We start from the raw sequence: 21,354 nt of genomic DNA, 5'->3' as shown, positions 1-21,354 counted from the left end.
ACTCGGAGTTGTTGCAACTTTTTTGCAAATAAATAAAAAGGTTTGACTATTTTTCCCAGGCAATTGTTGACAGAAGTTTTGTGAGGCAATGGAACCGTGCAAGTATTAGGCTGCCGTGTAAACCATTGAATGAATAAAAGGCATTTTAATTAGAGTGATTAGTTAAGGAATCAATGAGCTGGCACCAGCAGAACTCACAGGGAGACCTGAGATCAGCTAATGGAGCAGTGGAAGTAAGCTTTTACACACCTGCTTTGACTATAGAAACTCCTTTTGTTATTGACCACTTCCTGCAAGTATACCGCCTAAATGCTGGAAGTTAGGGATGTTGCAAAAAGTTAGGGTTAGGGTTATTTGATTGGTCTACAAAACTGTCAATAAACATTATTAAAAATGTTACGTTACATGGTTTAATAACAGAACACGTGGCTTTTTAAAAAATAACTAAAAATGGGATTCACACTGATTTTCCTTTACGCAGGCCATACCTCACAGATCCAGTGTGTTTAGGGGTCTCTTTGCATATAAACTAAGATATGGGGAGTGGGAGTGTGTGTATTGGCTGCTGCCAGCTGCCATGCAGCCTCCAGGTTGTTTGGTGAAAGTGAGAGTGTGATTTCCCCAGACCCAGCTCTCCGGGGACGCCAGGCTCCCCCTGCCATCTCCCCAAACCCCAACGGTTAAACGGACAGGTCATTGATACACACACACACACACACACACACACACACACACACACACACACACACACACACACACACACACACACACACACACACACACACACACACACACACACACACACACACACACACACACACACACACACACACACACACACACACACACACACAGCCTGCCTGCCTGCCTGCCTGCCTGCCTTTCAATCTGCTCCCCCTAGATGGGCCCCCACTGCCATATAAAGGCCACATTTCCCTGGTCATTACCGGCAAGTCAGAGAGAATCTCTCACCTCACTGTATACACGATAATCAGATCAAACCTGGAATTATTGTCATTAGAAATATCGCAGGAGGCGAGTCATAAGGAAACGACCTCGTGAATAATAGCCCGCACCGCCAATGAGAGTTGTAATTGTAAATCTGATTCTACCCCTCAACCACATGCTGTAATGAGAACCCGGCATTGTTTAAATGACTGAAATGAAATTGGTGCCGATTTACCAAGCATGAATGACAGCTCATAGGAAGATGTGTGCTGGGAATGAGAGATGTTCTGGGTCTGAGAATGTGTGTGCGCGTTCTGGTTGTGGGTGTGTGTGTCTGCGGATGGTGGCGGGTCTTTGAATGGGGTGTTTAACAGTGGTATTAATAATCTCCATGATCTATGAGCTCGTCTGGTGTCACTCAGCCATTAGAGACACAGGCTCTCTGTGTTCTCCACACCTCGTTTCCTCCCCCTCGCCCGTGTCGGCCCCCAAAAATAATTGTGTGTTAATGGGTGAGGAGGAGGGGTGGGAAAAGAAGGGGGGATTAGAGTCTGAAGAGAGGGAGAGAAGAATTATCAGGGAGATGGGTCAGTGGTAACAGAGGAGATGATTAGGTGTGATGACTGACCCTTCCTAGAGGCGGTGGAGGAGATATGAAGTCGTAATGAGCGGCCAAATACTATGCAGGTGTGGGAAGAAATTACACAAAGTAAATAAAACCAGGAGGAGGGAGACATTTTAGGGGCAAGATAAGTCTGTGTGTGATAATGAGAGAGTAAAAGGTAATAGTTTGCCTGTATTCCTGTGAGATGGGGATATCCAAAGCCAGGTGAGGTAGCCTAAAGCCATTTACAGGTCCTAATATGGGTGGAATGAGGCGTGAGAGGAAGAAGGAACTAAAGTACACCGACTAACAGCTCTCCCCTGACCCCTCTCCAACTCCCACTCTCCCACTCTCCCACCTCTACTTTTCCTCTCCCTCGTTTCCTCTCTCCTTCCAACCCTGCTTTTCACCACTTCCATCTACAAAACAAAGTTGCCTGGCATTGACGGGACCCTAGAGAGGCCGTCAGCGAGGAAAAAGGTGGGAGTCGCTCTCATCCGAAGGAAAGAGGTAAGAAAGCGAATAAGGTAGAGAGAATGGAACGGGGGGAGTGAGGAGATTGAAGCGTTTCTAATTTAAATAAACCCTTCGGCAGACTGAAACTGGCAGCGAGCTTCCCCTTTGCTCGCGAGGAAAAGAGGGAGAAGAAAGGAAAAGGGGAAAAGAGGCAGGGCAAAAGGAAAGGAGAGATAGATAGATGGATATAGAGATGTCTCCATGCTGGTTTGCTTATCCGCATGGGAGAGTTAGAGGCCAGAGGATGGGGAATGAGGGAGTATAGAGAGTGAAGTGGAATAAAATAGAGAGCTGGATGGAGGAAAAAGAGAGGGGACACAAATAATGGGGAAAACAGTGACAAGATACAGGGGTTAAGGGAGGGAAAGAGCTTTGAAAGTTTGGTAATACAAAAGTGTGTGTGTGAAAAGATAGGGAGAGTGGGGAAAGATCGTCCAACCTCACACACACACACACACACACACACACACAAAGTCAAACAGGGTCTCTCAGCAGTGGGTCCGATCAGTCTCATCTCATCAAAACTTGGCTGAAGTTTTTTGGATGGATCCCAGCTTCAATCTACTTGAGCCGCCACACACTCTTCTCCGTCACACTGTCTCCCCCTGTCTGTCCCTTCGGCTCGTCACAGCAGCTCTCTCCGCTCTATACACTCCTAATGGGCTTTCTTGGGAGAGAGGGGCTGCAGCAATACAGGCTGTAATCTAAAGTCTCAATACTGCACGCCAGAGGATGCCCATTGTGTTTGTCTGCTGCTATGGGTAAGAGGCAACAACAGGTAAACTATAAAGCTCGGAGAAGTTCCTGAGGATACTGAAAAACTATTGATGAGGGCAGACCTGCGCAGTTGGCATGTTTATCTGGAGTCTAGTTGATTGCCATTTTGATGTATTGGCCCACAAACTAACTGTATATGGTTGATGGTAAATGGTGTTTTCCCAGTCTTTACGATCCATCAAAGCGCTTATTTTCTAAAGCAATTTGGGGTTAAGTATCTTGCGCAAAGACAAATTGACATGTTTGCTGCAGGGGGTGGGAATCAAACCACCAACCGTTCGATTTGTATGTACCACACTACCTTATTGCCACAGTGACCATATATAACTCTACACAGAGGCTGAAAACTAAAATGTCTGACTTTTTGTTTCTGTTTTGTCCTGTGAAGGTCATCAAGAGCCTTTTATTTATTTCCCACCACTGCACTTATAACATGTTTCATTACAAGCCATGCTCATATGCATATCGACCAGCTATCACGGGTGTATTTAAAAGTCAACATAAGAAGCAATGTTTGACACGCCTGTTGACAAAAATGACAAAATGCGATTACACAGTGTCTGGATTAAAGGTGAGTGTGCTTAAAGGCGCGACACGCAGGCCCACAGGTAGGGGCAAAGTCTGTAGGATGGATGGAGTAAAAAGGGGGAGAGAGTAACAGAGAGAGGGAGAGAGAGAGAAAGCTGAGGAGGGGTGGGGGGAGACTCCCGACCCCCTCCTTCAAACATACGCACCGAGAACTGGCTCCGGCTCCGGTGGAGTGGAGAACCATAAATCTTCATATAGCGGCTGTTTTGATTAATGCAGCCGAGTCGAGCTAGGGGGCTGGACCTATCCCATTACGGCCTAATGGAAGATGGAGCGGCGCTGTCTCCACCACTAGGCCCCTGTCATTTGTTCCACTTTGCAGTCCATTTGGCCGAGAGACTACAAGCCACTCCATCAAAAATATTTTCAGAGTTAATTTCCGCCCGCTTAATTCGCCTTGATTCGGATTGCGTATCGAATGGCAGGATCGATTTTCGCCTGGCGTCTAAATTAAATAAAAGAGAGGGGGGTATAGCTACTTTAAGTCTGCGTTTTCTTTCTTTTCTCTTTTCCATTCCATTCTTCCACCTATTTTCCAGACATCCTTTACTGTGGGTGCGATCATTCTTTCTTTTTTTACGATGCATCTCATTTCCTCCTTTTTCCCCCGGATTTTGATAGACCCGTGTTTGCAGAACAGGAGGAGGAGGCACAAATGTGATTGTAGTTACAGATGAAGGGAAACCTATACTGAAAGAGGAGCTGAGGTGGATGGATTTATGGATTTGTCATAAATTGCAAACCGATATATTAAGACGTGGACATGACAGGTTACCCAAGTTACCAAAAAAGGAAAGTGAAAGATCCTATATCCTCACGTGACAACACCTCAATGTTTACATCCTGAAGACTCGATTTGGAAAACATAGGGGGAAGAAAAATTGGACAGGCCTGCACGGGAAAAGTGAGGTAAATTAGGGGCATCGGGGTATTGAGGGGGTGAAAAATAATAGAAGGGGGAAAGTAGCAAAAAAGAAATGAAAAGAGGCAAAAAGCACAGTGACAAATTGGTCGAGTGTGTCGCGAATTCCCTTTTAGATTTAAAGCCGCGTGTAGCCTATCGTCATATCTTTCCAGAGTAATTTATTTTCTCATTTCTCTCTCTCTCCCCCCTCACTACCCTTCTCCCTCTCACTGTGTGTGAATTTATCTGGTAGTCACGTGGGCAGAGGAGGAGGGGGGGAAGTCAATAAAAGTCTCTGGCGACAACTGTTTCCCCCACCGGTCTCTTGTCTCCTTCTTGCATTATCTCCCCTACTTTGCTTTCTATTTGTTTATGCGCTGGAGCTGCTTTGCTCCTCCCTATTTCCTCCTGTGTTTCCTGTTTCGGATCCTCTTCTCATATCATAGGACTACAAGCTATACCTACTACTCTCCAGAGAGGCCTATTGATTTTATTCTCCCACTAACAGCAAGCCCCACGCTTTGAAATTACTAAATCAGGAAGCTGTAGGATCCATCTCTTGTATTTCAGCTCAGAAATGCTTCGATAAGCGTCGGAAAGTTCTCAGAGGCTTACAAGTTAGAGATGAAGGCCGGCCAGCTTTGGCTCGAAGGCATGAAGCCACTTGTAGATTGCTCAAATCAACAAAAGGAATTACATTTGAATCAATTAGATTTTATTACGCTCTGCCAAATCTATAAGTCCATCTACAGCCATAACAGGCAAGTAGATCAGACAACATATGAGCACTTAGGAGGATCTGACTGAGGAACAGATCCTAAACCAGTTTTCTTCTCCAATTCTAAACCACACACTATATATCCTTCATCATATAGGGCTGGACAGAGATGCTGACCTGTAATCCGAAAAGCATGGCAGATATTTGCTATATTTGACATTATTTTTCCTGTTCAGATTGTCAAATAAATCACAAAATGATATCTTATTCTTTCTCGTTTACAACTACATTGATGAGGTCCAAACATCTCAACATGACAGCGGCCAAAATGCCAGTTCAAATACTCTGATACACTGGAGGGAGAAAATGAGCGAAAGTCTTACAGTAGTAGTAAAAGCCTGTTCCCCTCCTACATAAAAAAAGACTTTAAATGTGAGCCTTGTGTTAACATCACATCTCTTCTTGACAAACATGAAAACGACAACAAAACTTGAGGTCAACTTTCCAAAAAGGGTAAACATCCCCAGCTTTATTAAAAAGGCTTCACATTATCAGACCAAAGCTTACATCTGAGTATTGTAAAACTAACATCGATAGCATCTTCTAATTTCATAGTGTATAATATATGTATTCTAATATGTTGCGTTATTCAGATGTATGAGCAGTTTTATAATTTTGTACCTAGCTGAAGTAGCAACTGTTTGAGCTGTATTAGATCAGAGTAATATATCCGCTCATTTGACCCTATTGTAGATCTGTATCAGATTATAACTGCAGCACAGTTTTGCTAAAGATATACTTGAGGTCATTTAGAAACAGCGACACGGTTACATAGTTCATCCACTAGAGAGCACCGACAAGTTCATTTCTGAAAAGGTAAACCTCACGCTCGGTACTTATCATGCTAACAATGCATTAACAAAAAGCTATCTAAAGGAGTCCTTATCAGCAATGCTGGTTTGCGTTTTAATATATTGTCTGTTTTAATCTGAAATATCAACCTCAACTCAGTCTCATTTGTCTGTCACTTTCAAATACAAGCATCCCATACAACAAAACATCTTTGCAATAAACAAAATCCAGTGTCAGTGAGGCATTATGTGTATTGTATAATAATGCACCTTTTGCCCGTTCAGGTTTTTAAAGTATCACTAAGCGATGCAATCAGTAACTATATCTGAAGTCAAAAGTGGAATATGTTCTCTATAACGTGGTAAAGTAGTCTCTAGAACTGAGAGAAACAAATGAATGAAAGTAGCCTCGACTCAACTGAAACATTTTCCAGTACAGATGTGTTTGGCAACAGCTAGGACACGATGTGCCGCAGCAGCTCACGGGCCATGCTACTGAAGGGGTTTGATAAAACTGAAGGGTCTCCCGATATCCTCGGGGGGTTTCCACTTCCACAGCAAACAGGACTGATGGCCGACCCACCCGGCAATATGACTTGTTCACTCAGCCCCTCAAACATCGGTGTCTCTATTTCAGTCGCCACATCTGTTATTGTCTGATTCTTAAGAAAAAAGTGGCTGAGCAGAGGATAATGAAATCAAAGGCCAACACACACAGTCAACAAGCCCCTGGTAAGAAACGCACTGTGTCAATATTAATCTCCCTGACAGAAAGTCGAAATATGGCATCTGTCACACATCATCTTCCCTCTCTGCTGTCTTTCTGCCGAGTGGAAAAAGATGAAGGTGGTTTTGGTGGGAGTGAAGAGGGGGAAGTTGTTGGAAATTGAGCACATGGACCGGAAAGGACAAAGGATTTGGGGATTTTTTCGAGAAATACTTTGTATGTTTTTATTGTTTCCCAGCATGCTTTAGGACATTCAAGTCTTTACTTACATAAACGTACATTTCAAGGACATATGTAAGTGATGGCTTGTCATAGGCACTTAAAAATAATGCCTAAAGTACATAAGATGCCGTTTTAATGTCCCTCTTAGTGACCAATCTCTTCGTCTAAAACTAAGAAATACTCAATTGATTTATTGCCACTGGGCTTGAGTCAATAATCAAGACACAGTAACTACTGTATGTATCTGAGTAGTCAACAACCTCCTGTGCTGCAGATTCAGTTGTGATTCTACTCCTTTTTCTGTGGAAATCTGTAAAACACGGCAACGACAGATACAACATTATTGATTTATTTAATTGCAAAGGTAACTGCCTTTCGATTAATGTGAGGAAATCTGGAAAATATTAGCAGTTATTTCATTAGCTTTACATCTTATCTATAATTCACATGTGTGTTTCTTTAGACTGACAATGCAAACAACAGATAAGCCTGGCTTTTCTATATTGTCAACAAATACCCCCAAAAAATACCCAAACCACCAAGGAATTACTAACTAACTTATCTCAGTGCCAAAGCATTGTGCGTTCCTCTATAGCAAACAATGTACACAACTATTAAAAACCTGTGTTGAAGGTCATTTATTACAATTGACCCTGCAGTTTATTTTGAGCTTCAAAATGGCTGAATATAGTCCCCAATAAATCATTGTTCTACTTATGTTATGGCATCGTTTGCTAATATTATCTTCAGTAGAAGTGAATGAGCTCTTTGTGTGCAGCTCTCAGACCAAATGTTTTAATTAACAATTAGGCATTTAATAACTCCAGTGTAGATAACACATTCTCGCACCTCGTGCAACTAAAACTACAATGGCCATGAAAACAGTGGCACGACCTCCAGATCCCAACACACACCCTTCAGTGCATATTCAAGGTTGAAATGTGAGAAGCAACAAGTCAGTGAGAGATGAGCTTCTGTCTGTAGGGCAGCAAAACTAATGCCGCTCCCATAATCAAATGCTTAAGGGCAGCCATCACAACACGAGATCTCTTGGTGATGAGATATAAAATGTCCTCCGATATTTCATCAGTGTTCCCATGCTTGAGGTTTCTCCTCCCCATGCACTTCCTCTATCCTTTATTTATCCTTCAATCATCCGGGACTCTCTTCTCCTTTTCAGCCCGTTATCTCTTTCTCCCACTCGTTTCACCCCGAACACTTTCCTTTCTTTCATCCCTTTTTCCATCTGCTTCCTATTCCTCCCACCTCTTCTTCCTCCTCTTCATCCCTCCCTCTCTGTCTTTTGGACATTTCTCTTAGTCCTTTCTGTATCCCTCCACCTCCACCATCCTCTTTTTCTTCCCCCTCTTTCCCCTGTGATGAATGAGTCTGTCTGCTGGGTGCAGTTCATATTTACTGAGCAGGGGAGCGCACACTGTCAGTCTCCCTCGCCCTCCACATCTCTATCCCTGCACTAAAGAGACAGAGGGAGCAAGAGGTTAGAGCGGGATGAAAGGAGGAGGGAGGCCGTGGTCAAGAGATCCACTCCAGGAGTCGCCACGATAGCGACTGGCTTGGTGGAAAACATGTTAGTCTTACCGGCATAGTTTCTCAGTGCAAGCATTAAAAGGTGGTTGAGGGAGAGAGAAATCTTCCTCACCTCTTGACCAAGCTGTCAGTGTGGTGATACTAATAGGGAATAAACAGCGTCTTTCTATCCTTTATGTGTAACTCGGCAGCCCACTCTCAGCACTCAACATTTTAATGGCGTTTTCTCTCTCCTTCCTTTGTGTGAGCCATGCTTTTAGGCACATTTGGACTTGAGAGGGAGAGAAGTAAGAGCCGCTACCAGCTGCAGCTTACCAAAGGCCCACAAAATACCCGGTTTCATCTACGCCCACACACACCAGTGTGTTGCGGGGAGTCAAACGGTGTGTTTTGACCCGTGTTCTGACCCCTTCATGAATAAGAGGAGTGGATGTGGGCCTGCCGGAGCCCAAAGGGACAGGCCAAGAGCCGCTGCAAAGCCCTGCAGAGCCACCATCTCTTCCCACACACTGACCTCCGAGGCCAGCCAACACCAAAACCACCGTAGCGTGACGACACCGGTGACACCCAGCGCCAACGCACACAATGTGTTCCTCTGCCAAATTGACAAAAATATAGACCGTAAATACAAGGAAAATTGGATAGCTCAAATTACATCACAAAAAGAAAATCCCCTCAACTAGACTTTATAAGATTCAATATGGGGTAATTCAATTCTCAGGCGGCAACCTAAAACACCGCAGACTGTCTGTCAAAGGGGACAGATTGAAAATGTTTTTTGCCGTTTGGCTCTGAGAGAGGGAAGGGCTAAATAAATGTAAGATTTTATGTTTTCGATTTGCGGATGATTTGCAGCAGACTGAGGCATCGCAGTCCATCTATATCGGAGATGATTAAACATTATGTCACTGTAAACATTCATATGATGTAGCTGTACGTCCGAATATAAGGAGAGAATCAGGGGAAAATATCAGCAGGAGAGGAAAAGAGTAGAACGCTGAAAGAAGGGAAGGAAAGCATCATGCCATAATCATCTGAATATTAGGGAAAATTGGACACGGGAAAAGGCGAAAATTGGATATGGGAAAGATTTCGGAGGAGCAGAGAAATGCATCAAATGTGAAAACAATGGCCGGTATCAAAACGGATGAAACAAATGTAGCCCCCTCAGGATAAATCACTGCTGTAAAATATCCTTTAGGAGGTTCTGAAAGCCATCGTATACAGACAAATGACGGGGTCAGAGGTCATACACAGGGAGCACTATCAGCTGGAACAACACTGTATGATGGAGGAGGTATGATGGAGGCATTACAAAAGGGACAAAAGAGACCTTTCTATATGCAATGCTGACCACAGCCTCATTCCACATCATAGTTGTAACAAATTGGCAAAAACTTCTGAGCGGGAGACATTTCCCTGAGCTCGCCTATTCCCCGAAGCATCCTTTCCACAGCTATCCATTTCCCCCTGGTGCCTCAAGAGAGGAACTGCCGCTGCTTCACCGAGGCCTTTCAGGGAGAATTCACCCGCTCTGATGTGGGCCTCAAACTGTGATGCATCCGGCGATCACCCACCACACGATGAGATACACGCACGCAGCACGGGAAGGGTAAACAGTAACACCTTTATTTATCAGGATGCATTCTCTGTGTTTGTGTGCTGCAGTACCCCCCACACACACACCCTCCACGTCCTCCCCGGATCATATTTGTCCATCTGCCTGCCACGCCGATGGAACAGTCCAAAAACGGCTGCTGTGCAATCTATCTCAATTTTCCAAATCTATTAACTTTCTTTGTGTGGCCTGCCTCTCCACGAGCCCGATCTTTAAAAACCGTGGTTGTTCAACAATTATGATAACTGCAACAGGGGGAATTAGAGAATCCACCCATTCATCTCTCTGCCCCTCCTCCGCACAGACATGACGCGGCTAAATGAAAAATGGACACGCTTTAAGAAGTATTGATTCCAGCTTTAAACAAAGGTACAGTCAATATTATTTACTCCTAAATATATCTTTGTTATCTGCGCCGGAGTCGTAGTTACTGCTCTGTCCTCGTAATTGCGGACATAAAAATAATAGAGCAATTCCCACCGAATTGACCGAGACAGGTCTGGTCGTGGCCCTTGTCCTAGTGATGCATATCCTGGGTGTAAATGAATGTGCGAGCAAGATTTTCCTCTGATGAAAGCCCTACCAGAGGCGGCTATATATTCCGATTCAAACGGGGAATAAAATGCAATGCGAATGTAAAAAAAGAAACCATTACAATAGATTTCAACAGTAATCTGAAACACTATATAGGCAATCATCTTCTTTCCATTATTGTTTTCAAGCAGTATCATAAAAAAATGGTTTTCCTGCCTCAGAGGTTTGTCATGTATAGATTTTTTGGTTTCTTTTCTCCCCGGGCTTCTGCTCTCATGTGAAAAACCCGAGTCATGCCATACCAATGCCAAATCAAGACTTATCCTACACAGTAGTTTATCCTTTAATGGATCATCTCATCTTTTAACTCTCAGATGAACTCTGCACAATAAAAGCCTTCCAAAGATCATGAACATCATGGACTATTAGCTGCATCAAAGTCTGGAAAAGTATTAGTGCACTCGGGTTGTTTCAGTACTAGAACAGTGGATATTTTACGGTGTGCGATTGGATTTTGGGACACCATACATTATTAACGCAAAATACAACTATACAAAACAGTACTAATGACATTTCAGTCCCCCGCAGAGCTGTGGCTAGCCTGTTTCCCAGCTAGATGTGCATCTCATGCGCAGTGTGAGTCAGCATCCAGCTTCACTACCTCATTAAAATGAGTGTTTCTGTTTTACAAAATGTCTTATGAAGTCTTGATTTATTGTGTTAATTCATATTCTATGAGTTGTAAATTAATCTACAACATTTTATTTGCTATTCGATGTTTAAAGCTTACAGAATAATACAAGTCATTACAATTATACACAATATTTTGCATGAATATGAATGCACGTGTTTCTTGGGGACAAAATGTTCCAAAGTCACTTTACTAGAGAGAGCTTTGAGGGACTGGTATCTAGAGGACCAAGTTGACAATAGACATGATCCCGGTGATGATGCTTGACATGCTGCTGCAGGAAAACAGAGTCTGAAGGATGTGTGCAGCACGGACAAAGATCCAACTCCTGCAGAGACAAATCTGGGGAGGGGAGAGAAGAGAGTTGCAATAGTGAATAACTTGGTGACCTTGACAGAATAGAAATGCAGGTAATATTTAATGTATATATTATTAAATTCCAGGTAGAGAACACATCCTACAAGCCTTTCCAAAAAGTACAAATAACCTTTATCCATAATTGGCTGGTCCCTTTATTAATCTGCCAAGTAGATACACATAACTGCACTAGGAAATTACAAGTACAAGTGCAGTACACTGCTATTTTTCTTACCATTTCCTAATATTAATGATGGTGAATTGTGCATGCCCAGCACGTTGGTGTGTCATATATCGTTTTTTGGCCCTGACAGAGCATGGAGCATTTAATTGGTATTAAAAGAACCGCAGTAAACTGATTTGAGTCCTATCAGATCGATCTAAGGGTGAACAAGTTAACTATGAAAACAATCCTGACTGTCCTGCATGTGGAACTTTTATTGGCTGTATTCTCATTTATTTTCCCTACTTTTTACACTGTAACATCTCCCTGGGGAAGAAATGCAGATTATATCCCCTGCAACCCCAAAGTGAAGTCTGCTCAGTCAAACAACTTCTAAAAGAAAGTGAAGCATATCACCAGAAAATAAATGACATCACGTAACCGCCCACATGCTAAACCTCTGACCTCTTTTCAGGACAACACAAACTTTCGTCTACAAAACATGTTTGAATTAGATTTTGTGTAATTGTGTCATGGGTGTTTATTAAACAAGTCAGGAAAGGTATCGACTCGGTATTGACGGTGAACAACAGTCGGTATGAATTCTATCTGGTTTCATTTATGTGAGCAGCAGGATCACGTAATGTGCCTTGTAGCCATGACAAATAGTTTTATGCATGCAGGGGATAATTGATTGCTTCAGCTGCAAGTCAAGCAAAAAATAAGCATCAATTGTTTATTTACCTGCCACAGGTTGGACTTTTATTAACTTAGATCTGATTTGGTGAAGGAACAATGCAGTGAAGTTATTAAAACAACACATTCAAAATGTAGTAACGGTAATCACATTATTTAGTTGGTTGATTTGTTTTTAACAAAGGAGACATCAATGTTAGGTTCAATTGTCAATTAGAAAGGCTAACAACAATCATATCCTCAAAAGAAATCTGTCCTAGTCCGATCAATAAATGCATATTCCAAAGAGAAAGGCTTTAAATAAAGCATGTAGCTGCAGTGAGAAGGATTATTCAGAGATTAGTTGTGAGCTGGCTTACTTGTGTTGCTTTCCTCTGCCTCGGCTGCTGGTGTCTCCTCATAGTGTCCAGTTAAGCGTGGCTCAGGCTCTCCTTCCACAAATGCCTCCAGGCCTTCAAATTCCCAATTCCCAAACTATGTTACATGGCAGATTTCATGTGTCTCAGGGTCTGCTGGCTCCTCTTCCACTTGTTTACAATAAAAATCAGTGCAGCTCATACTCCCCCGTTCATTTCAACCCTCCTCTTTGTCCAGTGCAGAATATACTGTAGGACGTCCATGTTTTCTTTTTTCTAAATAAGGGACAATTCATTTTGTTTTTTAGGGGACATATCTTCACAGTGAAGCTTGAGTTTAAGGGGTTTTCTTCTTCTCTTTCTCGCAGTTTGACTGTGTCTAGTCACACACACTTTGGATTGTGTCCTCATCCTGTTCAGTCTTTTAAGGGCAACCTGGTCCCCTTGTGAAAGAGAGGATCTTACTCTTACATACCTCAGGACTCTGGCGTGTGCAGTCTTTTGAGGATGTTGAATTCCCATTTTAGCAGAATGAGTCATCTTAGCAGCTGCCTTACTCTTCAGTGGAGAGGAACTCTATCGACCTGCAGATAAGAGAAAGCAGAAGTCAGTGAAAGACTGCCAACGCACTTACTGTTAAGCGAAAGGGAACATAAAGCAGTTTGTTCTTTTTAATGTTACACATTTTCAAACTGAAAGCACACTATATTGTGCACCATTTGTATTTATGCAAATTGAGCAATAGCTTAAACTGCTTATTATCTGTCAGTGTAATGTAAATATGTATGAACATGGCTGTTTAACGGGGAATAAAACACAATCTTTCAAAAGCAACAGTAGGCCTATCTTCTAAAAAATACCCTTATGTAAAATCTGCTGAAACTGTCACTACATCTGTCACAGTCAGTAATGAAAGAAGTGGACTGAGTACCAACTGCAGTTTTAATGTGCATCTATACGCCACTAGAGGTCTCTGTATCTGAGGTTATATAGAAAATATAAGAGTTCATATTGCTTAGATCATTTTAAGGATTACGAAATAATATGTTACACTATGTATGCAGTTATGAATGGCATTCTCCCATAAGTGTGCATTTAATATATTGTTTATGCAATGCAAATGTGTCGAATCCCCTCATTTCATTTTAAATAAAGAGAGCGAGTTATTGATTATATGACAAACTGCAGAGGCCAATTCACAGTAAACATGTGATGCACGACCAGGAAATGTAAAAAGAGCTTTAGACGTGTTTGTCAATAAAGCACGTCAATTATATGGGATTATATACCAGTAGATATATTTTCCTGTTCCTTTTTAAGAGCACTTTCATGCGGCCTGATTTCAAAGACCAAATTCGAAGTTACGGGACTACCTCATAGAGGCAGTGTAAAATAGGGTGCCAGTTTTACAATACACATAATGAAATTCAGTTTATGGAGACTTTTGTTGGAAAAACATCATTAGGTTTTCTGTTATTCCAGTTCAAACATGTATCAAATCTGCCAAATGTTGAACACACTGTTGGTTCTCTGAGGAAAATCACTATCTTATATTCTGGTCTGGGCCATTATTAATTAACTTTGACAGGATGTTTGTGAAGCTGAAGTAGCTCTGATGAATATTACATAGGATAAAAACCCTTTATTTGGGCTCGTTGTTATTGGAAAATGTTACTTCAAATGGTTTAATGATGTATTTATTTCAGATTCTTTGCACAGCTGGTAGGAAAGTCATAACTAAAAAGTGGCTAAACCCAGAGAAACCTACAGTTGGTGGTTGGATTGACATTATAGACACCTTTTTGATAAGACTGATAAATTGGATTGTGTACGAAACACCTACACAAACATCATTTGTTTACCGTGAATGTCTGTCTTCCATATCCTTACGTTGTCTGTTAAATGATTAAAGTATATTTCACATTTATTCAGATGTTATGCCTGCATTTTTATGTACTTTATGCACCCTCTTTGCTCCTGTATTATCCATTTTAATTTGCTTTACCTTGTGCTTCTCATGTGATTTCCATAACGTTTAGATAGGCAAGGCTTTTAAAGATGAATATAACTCAATTAAAAGAGGACAAAGAAATAAGAAGTCTGTTGAGTTGCCTGTTTGTTGAAAGCACTGTAATGCTACATGCTGCCTTGCCTTAGCCGTGAACTAGTACCATTTCAAGTTTGTTCAACACTTTGACAAAGCTATAAGAAAACGTACTTACGGATCATGTAGTGATATTTGCACGTCCTTTAATCGGGTACTTCAGAAACAGCCTTAACTTTAAAGGCCAAAAACCTGGCCTTCAGAAAGCTTGTCAACACACCGGCTAATTTAAATGACAGTTGTTAGCTAGCTTGTTTTAGAATTGCATTAGCCCCGCTAAAAGAGTTTCATTCACGACAAAACATTTACATTAGTTCTGCCTTGTTTTGTCTGCTAGTTTATACGTGTTTATAACTCATTTGTTAAACGATTCATAAAGCTGACATTTTTGACTGAGTTTTTGTAGTAGCACAAAAAAAGTGCTGGATTGACGTGCGTTCATTTTCACCTGAGCGCTGTGGATGGGCTTATTTTTATCCGCCTTGCCCTCCACGGCGGAGCTTATACGTTTAAGCACGATGCTAACGAGAAGTGATCCGCCCCAACGGCATACGCTGTGCCTTGGAACCACGGTCAATGGAGTACAATGTAAACAAATAGTGCCGCAAGAAACACTTTTTAAACATTATCTTCACATCCCAAAGTTTGAGTCAGTAATCAAATGTTTTTTAAGTTTGCGATATGTCGTACATTAATATACTGTTTTTAATAACATAGAAGGAGCTGTAAAAGTATTTATGGTCCATTAAAAGTTATCAACAAAAATGTGCAGTGCTCAGTCTTTTTTTTTCTTACACCTTCTGTGTGACTTTGTTTGTTTGAAGCTTTTACCAATTATTTCTTTGTATTTTGTTTCATGTCCATGTCATTTTTCTGAAATATGGGTCCCTAATTTTCAGTTATCCTTTTCAGTATAATGGATAAATCAAACTGTACTGTTTAGCTGTAATATCTTCCATGGCGACGTCCCGTCTTTGACAAAGTCAGTAATCTTAAGAAGTCCATTGATTAAGTCAAATAAAGTCTCCAGTTTTCAGTCTTGCATGAAATATGGGCATCTCTTAGTGTAAGCATTTAACGCTTTTGCACAAAAGGCTTGAAACAATTTGACCTCTCCTGGTAACTTCAAACACAGTAGCATCACAAACAGTGTTCATGCATTCATCAAATCATTTATTACATTTTTACTAATAATACAGCATTGTTCTGTGAAGAAAACAACCGTACATGAACAGCATGTCTCCATGAACTTTATCTCATACGATGACAACAAGCCTTCATTATAATAGTCTTTTTCAAAACCAGATTAGATCTACCCTGCACAGAAATCATACAAGGCCTGGGATAAGGCTTTAACATGAGTTACATGCAATATCAAAAATGTCCATACGTGTGTTTTCCACTTTTCTTTATAAGTGTAATCTGAGTGAAGAAAGGTACAGACATTTTATATAAATAATCATGTACAGATCTGATTTTGTGAAAACACTTACATACAAATCTCTTAATAACCACTTCAAAATCAGAATAGCTTATTTACAATCATGTTATTCAATTCAATTCAAATACATGTATTAGCATGACCATCAGTGTTGGGCAAGTTACTTCCAAAATGTAATACAGTACATATGACTTATTACTGTCTTTTTAAAGTAATAAGTTACATTACATAATTACTGTCTCTGAAATGTAATGCGTTACACTACTTTTGCGTTACTTTGAGTTACTTTCACCAAAATAACTGCAAAAGTATGGCTTCAAATGCTAAAATGTAGTTTATTGCAGCTGATTAATTAAAGCTATCTATCTGGCAGTACATGCTGAAAATGAGGAAAATAGCTAGAAATTAAACTCATGCTAGATTCTAAATTCATGCTCCGTTTAAGTGGGCTGAATAATATGTGATACCGGTAACATGACGTCTCTGTTTGTTATTAATAACATGTTGGTGGAGCCTCTGCACGGCCCTGTAACCTGCTGTATATGAACGAGTCTCTATGGCAGCGTTAGCTCACCTTGTCGTTGGTGTGTTAACGGGGATTTTGCTGACAAGCTTTCTAAAAGCCGGCGATTCCACATCGGACAGAATCTGCATATCTTCAACACTCTGCCAAAAGTCTCTTAGCAGCAGACCGAGAGAAAGTTACCTTCTGTTGCTTTGGTTTGCGCGCACTCCTGTGTTTTTCTTTTCTCTGATCCTGCAGCTCTGCATTGTGAGCCTGCAGCTCTCAATCTTGAATCTGTTTCTGCAGCCCTCTTAACCAATAGTAAACAGGCTTACTGAGTTACTATTCTACCTGCACAATTGTTCCTCTGGTGTGGGAATGTCTCGCGATGTTGGTGAATTCTTAAAAACAAAACACCACATCATTTCGGGTTAAGATGTGAGAATTGTAACGAGTATTATATTACCCACAATTCATAAGAAATGCATTATATTACTGCGTTACAGCAAAAAGTAATACATTACTGTAACTCCATTACTTTTGCGTTACACCCAACACTGATGACCATACAGTATTGCCAAAGCTCTGTACAATTGCAGCATTCATACACAAATACCCATTTGGAAAGTTATTAAAGTCAGCGACATTTAGCCACGTGCCCAGAGAGATGATGAGAGCGAGCAAACCTGCGCAGGCAGTTAGGGCAGGAATACGGCTTCTCGCCTGTGTGAGTTAACATGTGAGTTTTAAGATGTCCTGACAAACGAAAGCTTTTTCCACATTCTTCACAAGTGTAGGGACGCAGGTTAGTGTGACTCCTCCTGTGCTTGCCCAGATCACCGGACGAGGTGAAACGATTGTGGCACTCTGGGCATTCAAAGGGCTTTTCCCCAGAGTGTATCCTCTTATGTTTCGCCAGATCACCTGACTGAATGAAACTCTTGTCGCATTCAGTGCATTTGTAGGGTTTTTCTCCAGTGTGTATGCGTTGGTGGTTCCGCAGATGTGATAGGCGAATGAACCTATTGCCGCAGACTGTGCAGTGGTAAGGCCTTTCTCCGGTGTGTGTCCGCAGGTGTATTTTCAAAGCCCCAAAGTCTCGAATCTTCAGCCCACAGTCACCGCACTGGTGAGCTTTCTCAATGTTGTGGACTTTGGAGTGAACCCTCAGGTTTCTCTTGGTGATGAAGTCCTTCCCGCACACATTGCAATGAAAAGGTTTCTCACTGAAGTGCGTCCTAATGTGGAGATTCAGACTTGACTTGAATCCAAACTCCTTTCCACATTCAGAACACGAGTATTCCTTCTTCCCGGAGTGTGTGGTTAAGTGGCATTTGAGGTGATGCGACCTTAAAAAGGCCTTCCCACACACCTGGCATTTGTATGTCTTCTCCCCTAAGTGTATTTTCATGTGTTGCCTCCAACCGCTGCGCTCCACAAACCTCCGGCCACAGTCCTTGCAGACATACGGCCGGTCACCCGTGTGTGTGCGCATGTGATCCTCCAGGCTTTGAGGTGTGCCTATCATCTTGCCACACTCTGGACACTGCACACCAACATTCAGACATATTGGCTTATCCTCGGCTTCTGTGTGTTGCTGCTCATGACACAAATGCGGCCCTTGACCCCAGGTAGCTTTGAAACTCTTTCCACACTTGGAGCAGCTGAGATGTCCTCCTTTGGTCACCACGGACATGCTGTGCCAGCGTTGACAGTGATTCTTCAGATTCTTCAGGTACTGGAAGCTGCGCGCACAAGTTGGACAGGGGAAGAGTCTGCGAGGAGGGGCAGAAGGGTGGTCTTTACGTATATGGTCCCTAAGGTTTACTTTAGATGTAAAGGTGCTGCTGCAGACGGTGCAAGGGTGTTTGGGGATGAGGTTTAATGCGCGGCTTGAGAGGCATTTTTTCAGCTTGGCGAGATACTCCTTCTGATGGACCCACTTGACATGCTTCTCCAGGAAGTCCAGGTCAGTGAAGGAGACATCACAGTGAGGACAAGGATAGAAGTCTGACGGTGACTCTAGGGAGGAGAGGAAGACACACAAGAAGAAGAGTGCATTAAATAAAAGGTGGTAATTAGGATTTACACTTCCCTGATAATAAATATATTGATTTAAAGTTCTGACCAACAAAATAAGCCTAATGTAATAATAACAAACAGTACGTAAATAATATACTACTTTTACCTTTTGTTGGTTGTAATTCAGCCATTCACAGGGTATATTTAACAGATAGTCTTCAGATATATACACTGCCTGGCCAAAAAAAAGGTCACTCTCTAATATCCGTTGGACCTCCTTTAGCTTTGATTACGGCACGCATTCGCTGTGGCATCGTTTCCACGAGCTTCTGCAACGTCACAACATTTATTTATGTCTTGCACAAATTTTTCGCCAAGACTCTTATTGATGACGGGAGATTGGGACCACTGTGCAAAGTCTTCTCCAGCACATCCCAAAGACTCTTAATAGGGTTCAGGTCTGGACTCTGTGGGGGCCAATCCATGTGTGAAAATGATGTTTCATGCTCCCTGAACCACTCTTTCACAATTTGAACCCGATGGATCCTGGCATTGTGCTCTTGGAACATGCCCGTGCCATCAGGGAAGAAAACATCCATTGATGGAATAACCTGGTCCTTCAGTATATTCAGGGAGTCAGCTGACCTCATTCTTTGGGCACGTTGCTGAACCTAGACCACACCAACTGCAGCAACCCCAGATCATAGCACTGCCCCCACAGGCTTGTGACCTTTTATTTGGCCGGCTGTGTATCTGTCACTGTCAATACGTATATATTTGACTTTTAAGTTTCTATTTTGAGATGTTTCTATTTTATGCCTGTTTATTTTTTACTATTTTATTTTCATGTGTGCAATGCCTCTGTGCATGCTGCTGTGATGAATACATATCCCAAAATGGGATCAATTTAGTCTAATCTAAATAAACACAAATATTGCAAATGAATTAAAGTTGAGCTTGACACTTAACAATCCTGCCACATGACACAAATGGCAAAATACCGGCCATATTAGATTACATTAATAATAATGAAATTCAACATGTGATATTGTTGTATTAGTGCAATGAAAAAAAAAACACTTCTTAAATACAAAACAACAGCAAAAGGCCAATAGAGCCCATCGATTGTGTGTTTTTATAAATTACCTTTGCAGTCCTCCTGTCCCTCGCCATCCTGGATGTGACTTGCTTCCCCCTCACTGTCTCTCTCTTCTTTAATCCAGGAATCTGGTTCCTCCTTTACAGCAGCTTCAGTGAGATCATGATCCGGCTGATGCTCAGAGTCCCACTCCTCCTTTATTTGTTGCTGAACATCTGACCTGCATGCCTCAGTGTCCTGCTTAGTGTCCGAGCAGCATGATGAGTGTCCATTCTGCTCCTCACTGATCTCCTGTGATAGTGGTTCCTCCTTGATTTGGATGGTCAGGCCCTCTCTATTACCAGTGTGCACTTCCTCCTCTGGTTCACATTCAGTTTTCACCCTGAGAACATACTGTTGTTTCTCTCCTCTCTTTGCTTTGTTTTGCAAAGACTTCTTCTTGGTGGATTTCATCTTTATATGGTCACCATTAGGATTGAATGTGCTGAGAACAAGAGGAACACATTGCTGAGGTTAATAAATTGTACAGAAAAGGCACCCACGTACAGGAAATGTACAGAAAATACACGGCCAAAGCCTAAATCTTCTCCATTTTGCTCATTTGTCTGTTATCTACGGGTTAGCATCATAGCTAAACATCACTAACGGCTGCATTAGCCTAGCAACGGGGCTAGCTCTGTGGGTCATCTACCGTTAAACCCGTTTTCTTGTAGCTAGGCAACCGTCAATGTTATAACGGTTGTTCAGTCGTAAATAAAATACTGACCGTTTATGGTTACGTCATTCAGTCAAAGCTGCCTTTTAATACAAAGACAGGTTAAGGTTTAATAAAGGGATAGAAAATAACACAGGAAGAGCAGCACACTTCCTCCTCCTCCGGCCAATCAGCGCAGGTCACCGATGTCCAAGCATTAAAGCAACAGCAACGTCACAAATACAACCACTTCCTACCACTGCATTTTATTAAATTAAATAACTAAATATCTTACACTGCACGGTCAGTCTTTGTCTTTTATTATCTATAATAGTAATAGTAATAATAATAATAATAATAATAATAATAATAATAATAATAATAATAATAATAATAATCTATTATCTCGCTTTTTTTTAAATGACTTTTTGAAATATTTTACACTTTTAAATGGTTTCTGTATTATGGCGAGATACAGTCATTTGACAGATGTCTTTGTGTAACATATGTGCTATAATATAATTGTAATTTGGATGTAAAAATGTAGAATTGGTGAACAAATGGTGTAATAACGGTTTAACATGGATGTAATATTGCTGTTATGTATGTGTAATGTGTGTGTACTCATGGTGTATTAACAGTGTCATATGAGTGTGATATGGGTTTAATAA

General features: G+C 41.6%; 1 protein-coding gene and 1 long non-coding RNA gene across 2 annotated transcripts; both read right to left on the bottom strand.

Annotated features, from left to right (window-relative positions):
• Positions 1–11,378: 11,378 nt before the first annotated feature.
• On the bottom strand, positions 11,379–15,363 carry LOC134862317 (uncharacterized). Its single transcript, XR_010165492.1, has 3 exons — positions 15,041–15,363; positions 12,822–13,402; positions 11,379–11,588 (listed from the first exon to the last, which is right to left on the bottom strand). It is a non-coding gene; the product is annotated as an uncharacterized LOC134862317 (long non-coding RNA).
• Positions 15,364–16,078: 715 nt separating this feature from the next.
• LOC134861254 (gastrula zinc finger protein XlCGF57.1) lies at positions 16,079–20,879 on the bottom strand. The gene is made up of 3 exons (XM_063878310.1): positions 20,756–20,879; positions 20,037–20,473; positions 16,079–18,890 (listed from the first exon to the last, which is right to left on the bottom strand). Exons 2-3 carry the CDS (start codon positions 20,440–20,442, stop codon positions 17,506–17,508), a joined length of 1,791 nt encoding a protein of 596 aa, XP_063734380.1. The 5' UTR covers positions 20,443–20,473; positions 20,756–20,879; the 3' UTR covers positions 16,079–17,505.
• Between the last annotated feature and the right edge of the window lie 475 nt (positions 20,880–21,354).

Source organism: Eleginops maclovinus, chromosome 3, assembly GCF_036324505.1.
Source record: "Eleginops maclovinus isolate JMC-PN-2008 ecotype Puerto Natales chromosome 3, JC_Emac_rtc_rv5, whole genome shotgun sequence".
NCBI classification, from domain to species: Eukaryota; Metazoa; Chordata; class Actinopteri; order Perciformes; family Eleginopidae; genus Eleginops; species Eleginops maclovinus.
Note: the sequence above shows the minus strand (reverse complement) of the source record. Positions and strands in the feature narration are given on the sequence as shown.